This window comes from Teleopsis dalmanni, chromosome 2 (assembly GCF_002237135.1).
Source record: "Teleopsis dalmanni isolate 2A chromosome 2, ASM223713v2, whole genome shotgun sequence".
Taxonomy (NCBI): Eukaryota; Metazoa; Arthropoda; class Insecta; order Diptera; family Diopsidae; genus Teleopsis; species Teleopsis dalmanni.
In genome coordinates this window covers 32742465-32764227 of record NC_051847.1, presented here as the reverse complement: position 1 = coordinate 32764227, position 21763 = coordinate 32742465, and the positions used below count along the sequence as shown (strand labels likewise).

General features: G+C 27.9%; 1 protein-coding gene across 1 annotated transcript; it reads left to right on the top strand.

Moving 5' to 3' along the window:
* Window positions 1–2149: 2149 nt before the first annotated feature.
* Window positions 2150–21456, top strand: LOC119684034 (aquaporin-like). Its single transcript, XM_038097971.1, has 4 exons — window positions 2150–2359; window positions 17880–18023; window positions 20745–20957; window positions 21022–21456. Exons 1-4 carry the CDS (start codon window positions 2168–2170, stop codon window positions 21208–21210), a joined length of 738 nt encoding a protein of 245 aa, XP_037953899.1. The 5' UTR covers window positions 2150–2167; the 3' UTR covers window positions 21211–21456.
* The last annotated feature ends 307 nt before the right edge of the window (window positions 21457–21763 follow it).

Here is a 21763-nt window from a genome sequence, read left to right as displayed (position 1 = left end):
AATTTAATAACTTTATCGCCAACACTTACATTAACATGATTTACATATAATATTTAATTATATTTTTGTTATTTTGATATTATCACCTTTCTTATTGTATCTACAGCTTAACCGATTGCTAAGTTTATTAGCATTATGAATTACGACAAGTTAATTAAGTTATTTAACTGATTTTGATGATACTAAAATTAAAGAGATCATATTAGTTATCTTATTTCGAACTTATTCTGATTATTATTCTGATACAATATACCATTTATCATAATTTTTTCCCACTCATTAAGATTATCGTGCGAATCTAATTATCAGTTCGTTTTTTTCATTAACAGTTTTTGTTCATTTGTCTGGTGTAATATAAATTAAATTCTAATAAGCAAACCATAAAGTATAAATTTTAGTACGAAATCGAATATAAAACTAAGTATAGCTCATTACATACTTCACACAACTGAATAGATTTTAACATTACAGATTAATGTCCCAAATATAATATAAACATATATTATAAAGTGGTTTGTTGTCAAAATTTTAGTTGGTTTTAGAACAGAGCAATATCGTAATCGTAACATATAGTACATGAATATTTATAAAAATAATAATATCTATTTTTAATTTTTTATGTACTACATATATTTATTAAAATTTAAGCAAAATATATATCACATAGTAGGGTGCCAATAATTATAATTGTCGTTGTCATGATTCGATGATACAGATGCGTTATATAAATTTTTTCAGATTTTTCTAAATGGTGAATATTACTAGTTTAAAAGTCTACAATCTTTTGAATGTTGAAATAATATTATTAAGTAATCATTAATTGTAATATTTGTAAATAACTGATAACGAAACATTAATAAAAATATTTTTATAATATATTAATAAAGAAGTTTCGAACAATAGTGAGCTACAGCAACAAAAATTATTTTATATATTATTTTAATTAATTGAATTTTTAACTGACCATACAGCTGTTTTGAATATTACCGAGTAGCCTTCATTAATAGTCTTGGAAATATCCTTGAATTTAATTATTTGTAAATCATTTTTTGAGACTGCAAGTACCAGGAATCGAACTCGTGTCCTGCCAAATTTGAAGCTCAGAGTCAGTGTTTATTAGCCAACTAACCCAAAGCTGTATTTGACTTTTATGTTCGCAATTTTTTCTGGTGTTTCGTTAATTTGCTGCGAAAATTTTATTAACAAATTCACTTGCTGTGTTTATATTAGAAAGAAATTAAGAGCCAGCTGTAGAATAATTGAATTTATTAATTATATATTTTTATTTTTAATTGTTAAATTTTAATACTATACTGTATATTTTTGTTATATATTGATAAAATTCATACTGCTAATTATTACTTGCAGTTTATAAGCGAGATTAATTTTTATTTTACTTAAATTTTTAAGCATATGATTTGATTAAACGCTAACATAATCTGTACTTAAATTAAAAATATAAATAAAATTTTGTTCAAGAGTTAATCTTTATTGTATTGCTATCAAATTTAGAAATGTTCTAAGGTTAATGGTAATCACTGATAATTAAAATAAAATCCTTCAGTTAAATTATTTATTTTTAGAAACTATTTAATTTGCCATTGTTTTTAGTCCTTAAATAATTTTTAAAAGACAAACAAATTATTTTAAAAATATTAAAAAGTAAATAAAAACTATTGCAAATTGTTTTTTTTTTTTTAATAATTTAATTGCTCTTTTAACATAAATTAATATTTTTTTTAAATGAAGCAAACAACTTTTTCAATATTTGACGCGCACAAATTACCGTGAGAAAACCATAACTAATTTACTCATCTGTCAAATGTTGATGGTGACTTTAGCTATACACCTGCATATTTAGATACATTGTATCCATAGACAATTTGTCAACATAATAAACATTAAACTTGACATTAAAATGTGTTAAATATGGTTTTGATTGATTTGCTTAAAATATTTAACTCTCAACAAAACTTTGTAACTAAAAATGTAATAAAAAATAAATTTAAAGAAATACACTTGTGTTAATATTAACTTAAGTATATATATAAATATTGAATAGAAATATTTTTTATTTGGTATATAATAAAATATGTTTTAATACAAATCAAATTTAACCTTAACTAAATAAAGTGTTTCCTTTGTTTTATCTCAATCTCTTACAGAAATGTCCAAATTCGTCGGTGTCTCCGATATAACAGAAAATAAGAAAATCTGGCGCGCACTGTTGGGTGAGCTGGTGGGCACATTTTTCTTGGTATTCATTGGCGTTGGCAGTTGTACTGGAGGAAACGGTTATACACCTTCAGTGCCACAGATTGCGTTCACCTTCGGCTTGACAGTTGCCACAATGGCACAGGTAAACAATAATGAAATCAAACAAATCATAACAAATACCAAATGTTTGCAGAAAATAAATGGCATATGAAATCAAAGCTCATAAGTTAGTAAAATAAGAAAAAATTATCACAAATAATTTGCAGTTTCAACAACTCAAAAACAAGGTTAAAAACACATCGAAAAATTAAAAGCACATTTATGGCATATTCATCATGAGTTATGCGTTTTAACGCATTTATGAGAAGCCTTCGCACGATTTCTTACTATGAAAACTTAGCCATAGAACCATTCTAATTTCATTTTAAAAATCCAGTAAATTGAAAAACAAAAAAAAGATTGAAATAACTTTTAGCTGCTAAAGTGGCGACTTGAACTCCATTTGAAATATCAGTCAACAGCCTACAATATGTGGTTAGTAAAGCAGCATATTTAGGCCTAAACTGCATACTCAAAAGACATTGGCATTTACTTTTATACTTGACAAACGAGTAAAATCATAAAACATAAACTTAAACCAATATGAGATATAAGAAAAAAAAAACTAAATATTTATACTAATCATAATGATAAATAAAATTTGTATGCGCAGAAAATCCGTGAACAAATTTACGCACATGAATTATAATCCAAAGCAAATCTTAAATATTCCAAAGTCATTGCGTGCGCATGTGCAACTTGCAGTTTGCACTTTTGCAAGTGTGAATTGCAATTTTTCATTTGTTTATTTTTTTCTAATTTTTAATTTGTTTATTTGCAATTGACTGATTTACAAATTAACGCTTGAATAGAGCATATCTCAACAATCAAAGATACTCACAGTAGGATTACGAATTGCAGTGCAGACACAAAGGCGGACGGACGGACAGAACGGATGTTTAAACATTCATGCCTGTTTGATTGCGGCTTAAAACCGACTTGAATGCAATTTAAATTCACAACTTAATATAATAAACATTTGCAAAAGCAACTGAAATGCACTTCATCTAAGTCAAGTAACGCACTTTTCAGTTGTACTCCATGATTGGCTTACACTGCATCTTGTGGATAATTACTATGAGCTGAGCAATGCGTTTGAGCTATAATTAAAAGCAATCAACGCTTCAAGTTATGCAATTAGTAGTTATGTTTTTTAATTATTTGCGTGGCGTTTATGCGAATTTAATCTTTTTTCTTGCCATTTAATGGTAGTCATTTATAGAACCCCCCCAAAAAAACTGTAATGAATAACAAACATTTAGAGTTATAACAAAAATATCTCAATGAACTATTCATTTTTGATTTTATTAATTATATCAACCTTGGTAAATTACAAGTACCTTTACTCATTTACTTAGTATGAAAATAGAAGCCTCACTAATATGAATAAATGCATAGTTGCATTACTATGTATATTAATTACCATATTAATCATTTGTATATAATCAACATACTATAACAAAAATATTCAACAATTAAGAAAAAGCATATAGTAAGATTGTTTTTTTTGTGATAAAGAAAAAATTCGGTTTTCACATGTTCATAATTTAAGTCCTTAAGAGACTACACTTTGCTAACATTACTATCAGGGAAAATAATGCTGATGATTCGTACGAATTATTATTACATCGTACGAATAATATTAATCATTTTAACTAACACAATTATTTCTATAAAAGACTTAATTGCATAAATTAATGTTTTATCCCTTTTAAGAAATTTTAGCGCAGCCTAAGAATAAGAATTGTTGTTCTAAAGGTTATAAATATGGAAGCAAAAAAATGTAGTAAGGTTTTGCTTGTAAAATGTAAGCTATTCACAAAAAATTTGCGACGAGAGATTTATCTATTTCATAATAACTACAAACCCAATTTATTTATCTGGTACATACCTTAGGTTAGATTAAAGTGGTAACTTTGTACATCAAACCACATTTGAGCTGAAATAATGACCCGCTCAGATACCAGGATTAATGTTGTTCATACACAAACAAGAAGGTCCATCAAAGGATCATTAAAAAGTATAGCGTCCCTATTTAAATGAAAGTAAATCAACCTGATAGATCTACAAATGTGGCTACATCACTAATTTTACAGTATGATAAGCACAGCAGGTCAGTAAGAAAAGTGGTCCCAAAGTTTTTTAATCTTCTATTGGTCAGAGATGAGTATCAAAAACGAAGGTGAAACACGGATTTCTACTCTTCTTCAAAGTCACAGCCACCACAAAAGCCATTACACGGTAAACCAAGTATTTTACTATTTTTTATTAGTACACAGTGACCTATCAGCATTGCCAAATTAGGGCTGAGCTGATTTCGCTTCAGTTGAAACACCTGACTAGTATGTTTTTTTCTTGAGTTTGAACCAAGAAAATATTGAAATTTGACATGATTTTTTATTTGAACAAAATTTACTTTTACCTATATTTCAGAAAACAGAGTGCTTAATCTATAGTAAGCCTAATGCCCCTGTTTGCAGGTACCCAATGAAATTGTATCGTTTAGAGAAGTCCAGCATTCTGAAACGATTAAGCATATACGTATTAATGATACATAGTTCTTTAGAGAAGTAACACACAAAGTTGTAGAAATATGTAATGTAACCCGTTAGAGTTCTTAAAGCAACCCTGTTTGGCGAATTATACTTACTTCATATTCTCTTTGCTGGGATGATATATTGACTTATTTGTCGTTGGCCTACACTATTAAGCCAATGATCTGCAAACTTATTTTTCATCTATTACCTGAAAGCTTTTTATGAGTGTCATTTTGTAGTAATTTTACAATGGTACTTTATAACAATATTATATCATTATTTTACATTATTGCTATATAAAACTAATTATATATTATTTAAAATTAAAGAAAATTACGTTTAATAAGTATAACTTTAAGAGGTTTATTTAATTTAACTTGTTTTTTGTCCCTCATTTATTCTTCTTCTTTGCAAACTTATTTATGAATTAATAACTCATATCTCGTTATCAGTTCTAAGACTTATGAATATGATATATAATTTGCATTGTTTAACTGCACACAGTAATGTTTTTGTAGAGAAATATAAGTTTTATGTACTCAAAATGTCGTGGTCTACTTCGGCTAATCCTTTACTTCAGTGGGGCCACTTGTTGCGCTGTCCCAACGACCCACTATAAGTACTCAAAATGTCCGTCAAAATTGAGGTAACGGAATCTTGGAAAATATTAAGATCTGAAGCATTTTCTCTTAATCTACAATGTCGTGTATTCATAACAGTTTTCTAACGGTTTTTTATCTTTCAAGGAAACGATAATAAAATGATTGGATGATAAAATAATTTTTTTTAAATATTTCTTAGCAATACTTGAACACTTTGAAAAATATAAATTTTTTAATAATTCAATATATAACTTTTCAGAACTTAAGATAAACTCGTTCATTGTTAAAATCATGTTCTACTACTGAAGTTGATTGACTTAATTAGCTGCTGTAAACAATCTAATTGACAGGTTGTACTCATATTTTATGAGATAATTACATACAATGTCACCAATTTAAGATTTAAAAAAAAAGAAGTTTTAATAATCATTAAGATGGGCCTTTTAAATTACACAAACTATGTTAAAGACAGTTGATATAAATTTAAATACAAAGCATTTTTATCTGATCAATTAACATTTGGTTTACATAAGTAATGAATTGCATTCGTAATATGACGCTTTTAATACAAAAATATAATTCATTGCTTTAAATAGTGTTTCGTATTGTATTCTTCTTATGAAATACAACGAGTCTATAATGTTCTTGATTTAATTTGTTTACAGTTCGTAGTAGCAAAATATTTTCAAAACTATGCTGTAAGTATCTTAGAATAACAATAAAGCATTCAATATCATATCTTCACATACAAATTTTCTCAAAGAAAACATCCATATTGTTTGTGTAATTTCTTAGTGATTGTCGATAAACATGGATGTTTGGTCATTGCGTATTATAACACTACGCTAGCTTCAAAAAATTGACAGAGCCAAGTTGTTTATAATAAAAATATTTCTTTCAGGCTAATTGGTCAAATTTTTTTTCAACGATTTTAAAATTCACAATTTATTTTACAACAACTTTTATTTTATCGATATTTCGACTTTAGTGTAAAGTCTTCATCAGGAAACTAAACAGATTGCAGAAACATTAGTTTCCTAATGATGACTTCAGACTAAAGTCGATATATTGATCAAATAAAAATGATTAAAAAATAAATTGTGATTTATTTTTCTTTTATTTTTATTTTTTAACAACATTTAAAACAAAAATTTGACCAATTAGCCTGAAAAAACACTTTTATTAAAATCGTTTGGTTACAAAATAACTAATATTTAAATTAGTTATTTATTAAAAATCCGATGTAACCATTTCATTGCAAAATTATACATAGGACTATACTTCCTAAATTAAAGACATATTGGTGACTAATTTAGCGTAATTGCAATAAGATATTTTCTGCAAATTCATTACAAAACTAAAATGAAATAATATATTTTAACAATTGGTGGCAATTTATTTAAAAAAAATTATTTTTACATGAAGTTATGAAAATTTTTACAGATTTCTTTTATTTGGTGTGAATATTATACATCATTTTTCGTAAGCGAAAGTAATTATTGAATAATCATAAATTATTATCAGTGATAATCGGGTAAAATTACTCTTATGTTGCATTTCAGTTTGCATGCAAAAATCATCTGAAGTGAAACCTTTCGAAAGTGAAAAATTAAAAATTATTCGTGATAATGGTAAATTGCATTTTAAATTCATTTGTAGATAAAGTTTATAGATTTCATGCCAAATAATGATTGTTGCCAACAAATGATACACTAATTAATTCTGCAAACACTGATGCCAACTCAAAAATGCCGCATTTGTATGCAACATTCTGTTGCGGTTTGTCTATTTGAAAACTTCATTTCAATGCGGAAGCTAAGGTTGTTTCTCTTCTCTAATTTGTTGGATTGCAAATGGGTTTTTTTTATCGCCAAACGACGTGAGCTGCATTCTGATGATTATACTGAAGTTGACGACGACGACGACGACGACGACGACGATGACGATGACGATGGGTTTGCCATAATAACACACATAAAACATATATAAACATATATAAAACTATACTAAACAATTGCTAGATTGGCACAATTTTTTTAAGATAACCAACAATTTATAATGGAAAAATCTTAAAAAGGTTAAATATCTATCTGGCATATAATGCGAATATTGTAACCACATCAAATTAATTGCGGTCGTAGAGAATTTAAGGCATGTTTAAGGCGTGTAATCTAATAATAAATAAATTTAGTTTACTACACCTGTTACGAATGGAATAAAACGTATTTTTAATTTGATTTTTGCTAAAGTCAATGTATTGTTAATGGCTCTATAAAGGTTTTTCAAAAGGTTTCAATCAAACAAATCAAGCGGAACTAAAAACTGATACGTCGATACAAGATAAACGAGTAAGTGAAGTCATAGTATATCATAAATATAATATATAAAATACAGGGTGTTTTGTATTACCATCATTGAATCTCGAGAGGTGATATCATGATCAGAGAAACAAAAAAATCTTATTAAAAGTTGAAGTCAATTTTCGATATTTACCAGCTACTTGAAAGAACTCTGCCCAAAAAAGTTCATGCAGCTAAAAAACGCTTAGTATCTCGAAAACGGTTTATCCACATAGCTGAGTTAGTATATCTCTTTATAGCTCATTACAATATCATTAATAAGACCTACTATATCTTAATGCTTTAATGTATGCTTATACAGACATGGTATACTATGGTACAATATAAGGTACTTATAACTATTACGGTATGGGATAAGACCAACAGATAAGGTACGGTACGGCTCTAATTTAAAATATTAAAATAAAAAAAAGCGTAAAGTAATAATAAATCGCACGTTGAGACTACCTAACAAGAAAATTTCGTCTCATAAATTTTATTATTATTATGTTGTAGCTATTTGAGCAAGTCCACTTGAGCACTTTTACTCTCTATTAACTGCGAGATGTCTTTAAAACCCCTCTTTACGCTTTGACTGGATTATTGTTTATAATTTCATCAGACTAAGCATACATGCATACCTCCCCGAGGAGCCTGGAACCATTCTGAGCCTCGATAACGCGGTGTTGGAAAGTCTGTCAGTTTTCGTAAATAATTTCAGGGTTCTATCTATTATGTACTTTTTGATCAAATTAATATTGAGGTTCCTGAGAATGTCAATCGTCCTAATGTACCATTTTCTTTGTTTATAATCTTAAGTTTCTAATATTTGTAGATTTTGTTTAGGTTCACGAGTTTTATAAATTTTAAAGTTTGAATAGGCCTTAGTAAACAAGTATATTGAATTAAAACACAAAGTTTAGATTTTATATAAATTTGATATTAACCTCAGTTATAACGGTAGTGACTCTTTTACTGAATATAAACTAATGTATATAATAGAAAGGTTTCAAACAATAGTGAATTACAACAACAAAATGTTTTTATTTTTAATTAAGTATTGCCAAATAAAAACATTTTTTCAATTGATTGATATGTTCCATTTTTTTTGACTTTTTTCTCAGGGCATATGAGTTTAAAAACTCAAACTTTTAGAAAAGTATTGGTGCTATAATTTTTTAGCTAATAAAGAAAGTATGGTGATACCAGACACATAGCCGCGTCCGGGCAGCTTAAATGCTACGGAAAACTTGCCTTCGAATATAGTGCTGCAGTAACGCACAATTTGCTTTTCACTCTCCAGCTAATTGCATTCAAGCGCATACAGAGCTCTGCTGTAGTAAAACTAGGCGAACAGCACAAAACAGTATTGACCTTTACATATGGCACACCGGTAATTTTTAATTATCCTCAACACACCAAAGCAGAATAGACAATTCGTAATCAAATTGAGTTATTTAGATGACCCATTTTAGGCATATATATTTTAAGGGTTCCTGACTGGGTTTTTTTTTTGCAGTTTATTTTAGTGCATTGTACCTCGATAAACATTGATTGATCCCTGCTTTTCATTCAATTTTTTCATTTCTTGGACCAAAAAATCACCTTTCGAGGTTAAGGCAAATTGGTACAAGATGACAATATATATAGCATATAAATATATGTATATATATATAAATATATTACATATAAGAATGCATATATAGCATTAAAAATTTGTACTTAATTTTTTTAATATCGAAATGTTTTCAAATTATTTATTTTGATCTATTTAGATTACGATAAAAAATTATAGTATAGTAATTTATACAGAAGCTAATTAAAATAGTAAAAAATGAACGACTTATAATTGGTTATAAATTATGAAATTTATTTAATTACATTACTATTTATGTAAATTAATTTAACAAGTAAGGTGAAACCTCCATTCGTATCAAGGTACAACGTACAAGATCAATAGGCTTCGTCTTTTACAATCACCAATCGCGGTTTGAAACCATTCAGCAATAACAGCAAGAGCGGTATTCGCATTATATGTATCTTTAATTAAACCAGAAAACTGCATACGCCTCAGAAAATGTCCAAATTGAGCTGGGCCAGATCTGACACTTAAACGAAACCACAACAGAAATGAGAGCAATAAAGTCTTTATAAGCCATATCCGTTCAACGAACTTGTTAACGACCTGCAAATAATTTGAACATATATAAAACGTAAATATATTTTTATGTAAAAAATAATGAATTTTATTTATATGCCTATATATTTGCGCAAACACATACTACATATTCGTATGAATAAAAACAAACAAGTAAAAATTTAGAAAATTCGTGTTTAGACAAAAAAAAAACGTTAAAAACGAGACAATAAACCAAGTTGGTTGGACTTGAGTATTGCTCCAAAAAGCCACAATTCGCAAATCCGTAAAGTGCCATTGCCAACATTTCTGCGCATTAGAGCAGACCTAAAGTAGCCAACTTGACGCAGCATAAACCGTGCGTCTATAGTAGCTCAATTGAAAGCTGAACTAAAAAGTGCATGCGTTAATAATATATTCAAGTCTGACGGGCTGCGTTGCCAGTTGCAATTCTTTGAAATAAACAATTTGGCTTTACTGTATTATAAGTAATCTATAGACATTCCTTTTACTGTTGGCGGTTTTTTTAACGCTTTAGGCAATTTTTGGTATTACACGCATTTAACAACTTCAAATGCATTTCAATTAGATTGATGGAGTAAGTGCATGACTTTTAATAGCAGCTTATTCAATGATGAATGTTTGAGATTATAACTCGATATTAATGTCTTTAAGACTGAACTATAGAAAAATTAGTATAAATAAATAAATGTTCACACTACTATTTTTTCAATATGACTGTGAACTTCCTGACAGATTGTCCGAATGATTTTTACAATGTACCATACCTTGCTCTTGCTATTCCTACATATTCATGGCACTCTTCTGATTTTCGTTTTGCTTTCTGCCAAACTTACCCTTTTTACATTTCCATCCACAAAAATACCATCTATATCATCTATTCATCTATATCATCTATTCCAATATCATCTATTCATATCGATAGATGATATATATATGAGCATATATTATACAATAATGTTCCAAGAAATATTCTTAATCATATATATTTCTGTTATAAGGCGATTGGTACACTGATATATAAATTTCCTGCAAAGGTATAAGGATTTTTTTGAGAATACTCTGTAAAGTTTAGAAAAAATTCCTTTGTCTAAAAAAAAACAAAAAAGCGAGTGCGACGAGATGGATGAAGAAATGAGATGAAGTCCATTTCTTCCATATATTAAAATGCTGGATTTTAGGAAAAGTCCTCTTAAAAAACGTTCATATATCAAAAATGGTTTATTCATATAGTTGGAGTAATATATCACTTAGTTCCTAAATATCATTTAACTTCAGATCCAATATGACTTTGTCTTTAAATAGGTTATTATAGGTATAGGAGTTTAGAATGATTTAAAAATAATTTCTCTAAGAAACTTTTTAAACGTCTGTATGAAAATTCTCAAGGACACTAGAACTCTAGTCGACTAGGACTCTATGGCCTGAATTAGATTAAAGGACTGCTAGAGATTTTCTTGGTTTCAGCATGCCTGCTGTTCGTCTGCTAAGTGAAGTAAAAACATAGATTATGCTATTGTTCCAATACTTCTACGTTGGCGCATTAGTGGCCTATGCAGAAGTTGGCATTATAAAAAAATATTAGTATATTTAAATCACTATTTATTGGAAGCTATTTTCTCACTAATTTAACAGAATTCCTATTCCTATGCGGCTCTATACTACTCCTAGGAGTTAAAGGAATTTATATTATTATGTTGAAGCTAGTTGAACCAGTGCACTTGAGCACTTTTACTCTTTATAAATTCGAGGTATCTTCAAAACCCCTCTTTACGTCTTGACTGGATTATTGTTTATCACTTCATCAGACTAAGCAATAATTAACATCAGATCTGCATAACGGATCTACTTAACGGAGATCCGCAACTTTAGGAGTATCACGCAACTTTAGGAGTATCACAATAGGCAACAGTTGTCTTCCAGTTAGGTGTTGATGTTAGCATCAACACTCTAATTTTAAACCTAACTTAATTCATACTTAAAAATTATAAAAAAAAGTGGCTTTATTATAATGTAATGTATAAGTAATGTAGTATCTTTTTAAATACTGTAAATATCATAATACTTTTTTACAATATCAGTTTTTAATATATCATATATTACCACAAACATTTAAAGTAGTGAAATGACCTCATTTAAGAAATCACTTCCATATAATCTATTCAATACACGAACAAGAAATAGAATAGGCCGATACTCTCAAATACGTAGGCATAACCTTTGATAACAAGCACTCCTGGAAAGCACATTTCAAGTCCAAACGAGCTCAAGCTGCCCGAATATTACACTCCTTTCACCCGCTCATCAGCAGCAAAAAGCTAAACATAAAGAATAGAGTTAGCATATTTAAGCAGATTATTAAACCTGGACTACTTTATGGCAGTATTGCGATAAAGTAGTCCCTCTTCAAAGAGGGCAAAATATTGCCTTAAGAAAACTGGTTAACTCCCCATGGTACGTAAGAGGAGCGGATATCCACAGAGATCTGAGAGTCGATTCAGTCGAAAAATACATTAAAGATCGTACTCTGAAACTGTTCAATATAATTGACAGTCATAATAATCCAACTCTCAGCATCCTAAAATACAGCGATATTTGATAAACACAGGCAGATACAAAGACATCAGATTCATCATATTATAAAGCCCCGTATTCAGTTATTTTTAGTGTGACTTAAAACTGTCCACAGGTAAAATAGAATAAAGGTGCTGATTCACCAACTCAGACATCTGAATATCAATAATACACGAACAATGAATAGCAAACAATAAATTCTTTATTTTAGCCAATCAAAAATATCTATAACTACACCCTAATTTAGATTTAATTTTAATCTTAGTCATGTTTAAAATAAGTTAACTTTAAATGCGTAGATTAGAATCTTATGTTTGGACACTGGTGCCATATTATGACCATTTTTTCAAAGCCAATTTGAAGGTGGCGGTCAAACTAAACGTTCAATAAGCATTTTTGAGTAAGTCTATCTAATATACGATAACATATTTATGAACATACACAGATATATCATTGATTAAACTGGGCGGAACATACAATCACTCTGTCACTAAAATATGATACTTTTCGCTGCTGGCAAGACGAGGCTTAGGCCTAACTAATTGCCAGCCAGAGTCATGGCTACCGCAACTAATTTAAATGGCTGAAGCAAACATTTCAAATGTGATCATAGCTTTTATGTAATTTAATTAAAATAATTTTAAATTAACTAATTTTTTTTTAATATTTTTTGCACATTTAATTTAGTAGCGAATGTGCGATTGATTTAGTTTGCACTTAAAATACGCATTTGCGATTTTGCATGGTCCTAGTTTTTGTTGCATTTTAACTACTTTGACCGCGTCAAAGACCTTGTATATTGGCATTATTTTATTTTAAAATTAACACATGCGGATCACATCTTCAAATTAGAAAGACTAGAATTGTATTCCTTACTATAAAAATAATTTATTGTTTTTTTTAATCTAAGCTTGTTTGGAGTTTTGTTTTTTTTTGCTTTTTTTGCTTTTATAAAAAGTTGCATCTAAAAGTTGCGATTTAATGATATTTCTCAATAAATTTTATATGACTAAGATTTGTTTATGTTTTTTATGGGCTTTAATAAATAAATTTAAATATTTTTTTTTTATAACAAGTTACTAACAAAGTAAGTCTTAAGTTTATCAAATTGTTGATAAATATTCTTTGTTGAGTTAATGTGAGAAAATGAAGATTTGACGAGTTTATGCGAATTCTACTCCTCTACAGCACTAAAGACTTAGTTCATAAGTTTTTAATATATTATTAAACCATTGAAATTATAAGCAAATGATGAGTTAAAGAAGGTATGGTTATAAATAAGACATTATGCTAAAAATACATTCGTAATTTTTAATTTATTTTTTATTTATTTTTTTTTTTTTTCTGAAATGGCATTTAAACTGTTTACCGCCTAACGCATTTACATAAAACGTTCTTTTAAAAGAAGTCAAATGCCAAGGCTATTTTACGTATACGTTCAAGTGCACAAATTTGTAAGCTCACAGTTTCGGAAATGTAAGAGGCTATGAAATCAGAATTATTTCTAAAATATTGTAATTATATAAACTTGACGATGATATCGTAATTTGAAACGCTCAAAAGCTTAAAATCAAAAAATAAATATACTAACAACAAAATATAACAATTCACAAAGATTCTTGCAATCAACCCAAAACATTAATATATATATAAATTTTCATACTCAATCATTGTACCTATTAATTTAATTATTAATATTAAATTTTATTAAAATTATTTGAAAAGCATTGATTAATAAATTTTATTTTATTGCTAATAAAAAGTATTGTCAATATTAATGGAATTAAGAGGAACTAATCATTAATTTTATACCGCTCTATTGACAATATTGTTTATCGCGGTGTAACCAGTTTCAGAAAGACGTTTTTTTCTGCAATGCGGAGTAGTAAACATTGACAAACATTTTCGTTAATATATTGTATATATTATAATATATCAAATGCCTTGTTACAGCAGCCCTTTCTTTTTATACAGATAGCATAACTTTGATGCAACTGCTAATCCAATTGGTAAAACCTATGCTTGAAAAAACACCTTGTCATTGGTGCAGTAAATTACTCCTAAGTCTTTTTGTGATTTCAATATTATAGAAGAAGAAGAAGAATAGATAGAATGCCTTCTTTATGAGCAAAATAATCGGTTTATTAAAGTTAAAATCTAATATATATATTTATGTCTCTAATGCACTCGATTGATTATCTAGCCTTAATAATATATCTCCTAGTTGTCAATGAGCTCAAAAATTTACATATTAAATTCACAACTCCTAAAATCCAAATACGCCTATATTTACTCTGTAGCATATATGGTACACGATATTTTATTGCCATCAGAAGTGTTTGCACATTAGGTGGCCTTCGCACCATATCTATTTATTATGGACTTAGATTAATACAGAATTAGTGTTTTAAATAATTACAATATTAAATATATATTATCTTTAATTGAAAGGTCAACATCATTTATGGGTCAAAGGCCAAAAACATAATAATACTTCTAGAACAAAATTTTAATTAGAAAAGTAGTATATTATGAAGATTTATAAAAGTTTATGTAAGTTTCTACATGAGTATTTTATCAAAAATCAGATTCTAAATCTTTGTATTTATATCAATTTGATCTATATAATTGCTTTTCTGATGATATTTGCTGAAAAAAACTAATGTCACACTTTTTTTTTATCAATTAAATCTGCAATTACAATGATTGTTTATGAATAATAAAAAAAAAATGGTAAAATTTTAAATTTTAATAACGCAAACGTTTACTTACGTTGGATTTGTGTGTTAACACACGGGTTCACGTTGACAGGTTAAATCCCTAACTGATGATACATATTTGAGGATGTCTAAAACAGCTGTATGGTAACCTAAAGAATTCATTTGATAAAAATTATTTAGTTATTAATATTTCCTCATTACATGAAAACCATTTAAAACAAATTTTTTCTCATAAGATATACAGTTCTTAATCGTAAATCATCTTATAGTTGTTGCATGTATCATAAAACCTTATCCCGCCAACGCTTTAATTGCCATTTTCCTTTAGAAAAGTCTCTGATAAAATAAGACCTTGTTCTGCCAACTCTTTAGTTGTCATTCTCTGTTAGAAAAGTCTCTGTCTATATCAATAGCTGTCAACTTGACGCAATACTTAACTATTATTTGCTATCCTACAGTGCTTCTAAATCAAAACCTAATGACTAAAATTATACTTTAAGTGAAGTTAAATATTTCTCTATAAGATCGTTAGGCTTCTTATTCAGCTAAGCTTATGTTTTATATTGATGAGCGTATATGGTGTCAAAATTGAATATATTGAATATCGTCTGGTGCAAGATATCTTAACCACCAGATCGGGGACCGCTGTTGGCACCATTAATGACACAGGTTAGAATACTATTTTATTTAAGTCTTTAGCGATACAATTTTTAGGGATAATATTAGTATCGGTCCTTGCAAAACATATTAAATATTCTACCGGTCCTTATAAAACACGCGTTACGTTTTGCGGTACATTTGACGTTGGGAAACACGCTAATGTTTTTAGGAGGGCTGCTAATATTTGTGCGACCCACGACTTACTTCTAACCTAAAATATATGTAATTAGCCAAATTTTTCTTCATTATATTTTGCTCACATTACATTATATTATTTTTATGGTATCCCAAATAAATGAATTAAACTGTTTTAAATAATTTTTACAATTCACCTTAATTTACTGAATTGACAGACTTTAGACTTTATTTATTTGTATAAAAAAAATATTTTTGTATAGCAATAACTTTTATTAATAATGCTAATGGTGATAAAATTGTAAAAGATAAATTAATAAAGAATTGATAAAACTAAATTTATTATTATCGCCGTATTAATTCCTTGGCTGGAAAAATTATGAAAGTATGTATTTATTTCTGTGGCCTTCCAACCTATTCAATGATTTGTATTGGGCCGCGTTCTTATCTGGTATAGACATCCCTGTTCTAGGGCATGAGCTCAGCTTGAGTAAAAATAATTTCAACTTTATATTATACAATAATAACAACTTTTTGAATTAGATCGTTTCTAAAAGCAACTATTGATTTTAAATCACCAATAATTACTTGCTTTCCGTTAAATAAAAATATGATTTTGTGCTCATTTAATAACCAACCTCTTCTTAGTTCTAAGGCTATAAGTAAAACAAATATATAAGGAGGTTTTTCGAACAGTAGTGAAACTACAATAACAAATATTCATTTTATATTATTTTAAAAAATTGTATATCAATTATCAGTGGTCTTGGAATTATTTCTTATATTTAATTATTTGTAAATAAGTTTTTGTGACATCAAGTACCACGGATTGAACTCATGCCCTGCCAATTTTAAAGTTCAGAGTCAGCGCTCCTTAACCAACTGACCCAAAGTCGTACTTGACTTTTATATTCGCACATTTTTCTGGAGTTTTGTTACTTTGCTATAAAAGTTTTATTAACAAATTCATTTGCTGTTTTTATATTAGAATAACTACATTAAATAACTACATAAAAACCATTTTAATTTAAAAGTATCTTTTAGAAGTGCATTTAATCATGCATTTAATTAATGCATTAAAATATATTCTTGAACTAAACTTTAATCACTTGAAATTCTTCGTTCATACCTAATTATATTCTTTAAATATATTTTCTCACAAACAATCCGAAATATTTGTACTCGTAATAAAGTTGTGGGAAATGTTTAAATTTTTTAGATAACCAATGTGCCACTCAATGATAGATGCAATAATGTTTTTAAGTATACAAAAATATGAACTCATTTATTTGAAATATTTTGCAAAATATTTAAAATGCGTTAAGTGCGCTGTCGAAAAATTTATGTCAGATACTTGCAGAATTGCGGTCCAATAGCGACGGCAACTTCAACTTCAGCTTCAAACAGCCTACAATTGATGAACTTTAAATGAATTCAAGCATGAAATTTACGTAAATCAAATATTACTAATTTTTTTATTCGCATTTGACTAATTCCAACGCATTTTAACCCAAAAATGAAACAATCAATCTTAAACGAAGCGAGTCTAGACCTGCGCAAGCGCACCTAAAGTAGACAAATTTTGCAATTCAAATTGAATTCAAATTTATCGAAATTATGTTAGCAATTTTTTTGCTTCTTAAGTTGAAATTTGAGTGAAGTGTGCTTGTGAAATTCGCTTGATCACCATGGAAAGTGTTCGGTGTACTGTAAGTCAAAGGTGTAGGTGAACGGTAAACAACAGCGATTAAAAATTGATTTCCAAAACTGAAGCCAAGATTAATGATTTGAGACTTTATGTAAATTATTTCATTATTTTTTATTTTTTTCATTTACAGGCTTTTGGACACATTAGTGGCTGTCATATCAATCCCGCTGTTACTATTGGATTTTTGGTCGTGGGAGAGATGAGTATTCTTAAAAGCGCTTTTTATATCATCGTCCAATGTATCGGTGCTATTGCAGGTGCTGCAGTTATCAAAGTAAGACTCTTTCAAAATAATTTACATGCATGTTAGAATTACGTTTTATTAAAGATAGAATTATAGATAATAGTCAATGGAAAAAAAAAATCACACAAAAAAGATAGAATTTAAATAAAATAGATATGAATATCAATTTTTTCTGCTTTAACAAAGTTTAACTAAATAATAAGATAATACCAAAAAAAATAGCACAAATATTTAAATCTTATTAATGTTAATAATAATGTTTTATTTTAATTATTTAAAGACTTAATTTTTTAATTTAGTATAAATAAATAAAATAAATTAAATAAATTATATGTAATATGTATTATAAAGGATCATTTATATATATCCGCACGAGTAACATGCTAAGAGACCTTAGAATAGATCCGGTCAAAAAATACATAAGGGACAGAGTCCTGAAGCTATATGCTGCCCTACTTAGTACTATCTAATCTCAGAGTAATCACTAACCGCACGGACCGGTACGCAGATGTTAGAACAGTCATTGATTAATCACGAAGCTTATGAGGAAAACATTAATTAATCAGTGAGATGGGTGGGACTCTGCAGAAACCCCCAGTTAGTTATTAAGGAGTAAAAGTGCCGTAACTCGGAAAAGTCTCAACTAAAAAGAAGAAATATTTTACATTTATTTTATTTATTTAATGTATATTTTTTTAATATACAAACAAATAAATTCTTTATACTTGTTGAACTGATTTTTAGCGATTTTTTGATGAAAGAAACTAAATTCTTAGTATAAACTATTTTCAATAAAGGTTTTTGTCGAACAGTAGTGAATTATGACAACAAACATTTTTATTATATTTAATTAATTAAATTTTTAGCTGACCACACAGCTGTTTCGAGTATTGCCAAATACCCATCATCATTGGTCTTGAAAGTGTTTCTTACATTTAATTATTCGTAAATAATGTTTTAAGACTGCAAGTACCAAGGGTTGAACTTATACCCTCCCAAATTTGAAGCACAGAGTCGGTGTTCATTAGCCAAGTGACACAATTTTTTTAACTTACATAAATTATATCTCCATCCGATGATTACTTGAAAATAGCTTTAAAATTATATTATTATTTTCTTTAATTTGAAATAAAATAACAAATGAGTTTTCATAATTTTCATTCCGTTAAGATGTAATTATAATAAAAATTTTTCAAAAGTGAAGCTATTAAAGGTAATTAGCTTTGACTCATGATTCAATGTTTTTCAAACAGATCGTTTTGGTTTATCTTAAAAATGTTTATTTTCCTGCTATACATTTTTTTCACCTGTATTTTTTAGTTTATATAACATACCATAAATAGTGCTATATGTCAGATAAACAAATTTTCGCTAGTATGGGTACTACCTATTTCATCCATTAAAACATTTCATAATTCACAATACCCTTGTTCAAAGTTTTATTCTCTTAAGAATTCAAGGGAGATCGGATCTTTTTATTAATAGATGTTTGAACTTTATTTTGTACTTTCTCTCATTTTGTACTTTAAATTTTGATAAGGTTAGTATAATGATCTTTATGAGTATTTTTATTTAAATCAATTAAGGTGATAAAACGGTTAGGAAGCTGAAACAGATTATCACCAATATGCCACGCATAAACCACGGGATTATAGCGATTTGTAGTTATGGTTGAAAGAATTGGAGTGCTTTTAAGGACATGGTGTTGTATTTGCAGACGAGTTCAATAGTTACATTCTTGATCCGCTCTCTTGTTTTGTATGGCCTGGCCTCTAAATTGACAAAACCAAAAATATTCATAACACAGTGTTATTAGTTCCAACAATATAACATTTTCTCCTTAATATTGTCTTAAGTTAAGTACATTTTGTGGAGATGTCACTTTGAGGGTAACCAGTGTCCTCTAGGTGTGGGATTATACTGTAGCCAACATATTTCATAATAAAAAATAATCAAACAATATTTTTGGTTTTCAATTGCATTTTTGATCTTATTTCTTCTACTTTCTATGTGCTTCGTTCGTCTATAGGTTACGAAAAACTCAATAATCTTTATAAAAGCACCCTCCTTAAATGTTGATAACGGAAAACAATTAATATTCAAAGTATTAGACCAGCTTCTTCACCACCTTCTTCTTATTAACCTTCATAATATTAGATTAGCTTCTTCACCAGTTTGAATAACCTTAATTATTACTGGAAATTTCTACAGATAATCAAAACCTTACGTTCGAAGTAGCTTTATATGTATCTGTCATATGTTATCTATTTTATTGAAAATTAATTATGAATCGGGAATCGAAATTAATATAAACTAATATATTAAAACTAGAAACTAACAATTATTCAATAAAAGGTAAAAAAGGAGAATTTTATTTTATTTATTTATTTTATTTGCTTTTATTTATGTATCTTAAAATGACAGAACAAATATCATTTATAACAAATATTACTAATATATGTTAATTATTTATTATTAATATATACAATCTAAATTATAATTGAAGTGAATTTCGAAAACATTTTTTATTATGTAAAGCGATATAATATAAAAATTAAATTAAAAAGTATTTAAGTTCAAATATTAAGTTTTAAAATTCAAATTTAGAAATAATACTGCACTATATACTATATACATTGTTTAAAAAGTACTTATACCTTGACTAAAATTTAAAATCAATATTAAAAATAAAACAAAATTAAAAATTAAAATATAAAATTAAAAATTAAAAATATTATATGATTTCTCAAGGCTGCTGTTACAGAACCACTTGCAGGCCTTGGACTTGGCGTGTCATCGTACTCCGATAATTTATCTGCTGGACAAGTTGTGTTAATCGAAGCATTGATAACATTTATTTTGGTATTTGTTGTAAAAGGTGTATCTGATCCCGGACGTCAAGATATTAAAGGTTCAGCACCTTTAGCTGTTGGTTTAGCAGTTGTAGCAGGACATTTGTGCGCTGTAAGTGTTATAGACTTGAACTAAGTCAATCTTATCGCATATTAATTTAATTTCTTTATATTAGATTAAACTTACTGGTGCTAGCATGAATCCAGCACGTTCATTTGGTCCTGCTGTTGTACAAGATATGTGGCATTCACACTGGGTCTATTGGGTTGGACCAATCGCTGGTGGCATTGTTGCTGCCATTATATATCGTTTAATATTCAAAGTTCGTAAAGGCGATGATGAGGATAATTCCTACGATTTTTAAATTAATTTCGAAATTAAATTACTTATTAATTAATATGCTTAAGCTGAAACTCAAATTGGAAACGAGTTGTATTGCAAATTAATTACAATTAATTTACATACATAAAAATAGGTCAATTCTTGAATTTAATTGAATTTAAAAATAATTGCCTTATAAATATTGACAAGCTTTGAGCAAAAATTTAAGGGATATTTGTAGATTTACTAATATCCTTAACTGTTCATCACGAAATATTAAAAAATTAACACACCAAAAATATTTGTTTAACTTTAAAATTGAAAATTTTAAATTCATCTGAATTTTCTTACAAAATTTCATTTTTTATACGAATTACATTTTTATTTGTTGAAAAATAAAAATTATTGCTATTATGTTTAAATATAAAAATATTATTGTTAGCTTTTAATATTAAGTGCAATTTATTGAAAAAAATCAAAAAAAAAGTGATTGCTTCAAAAATTTATTGTTATACTTATTAAAATAGCTTTAACTTTTTTATTTAATAATTAAAAAAACATTATCTCGAAATCAATTGCTTTTTGAAATTGATATT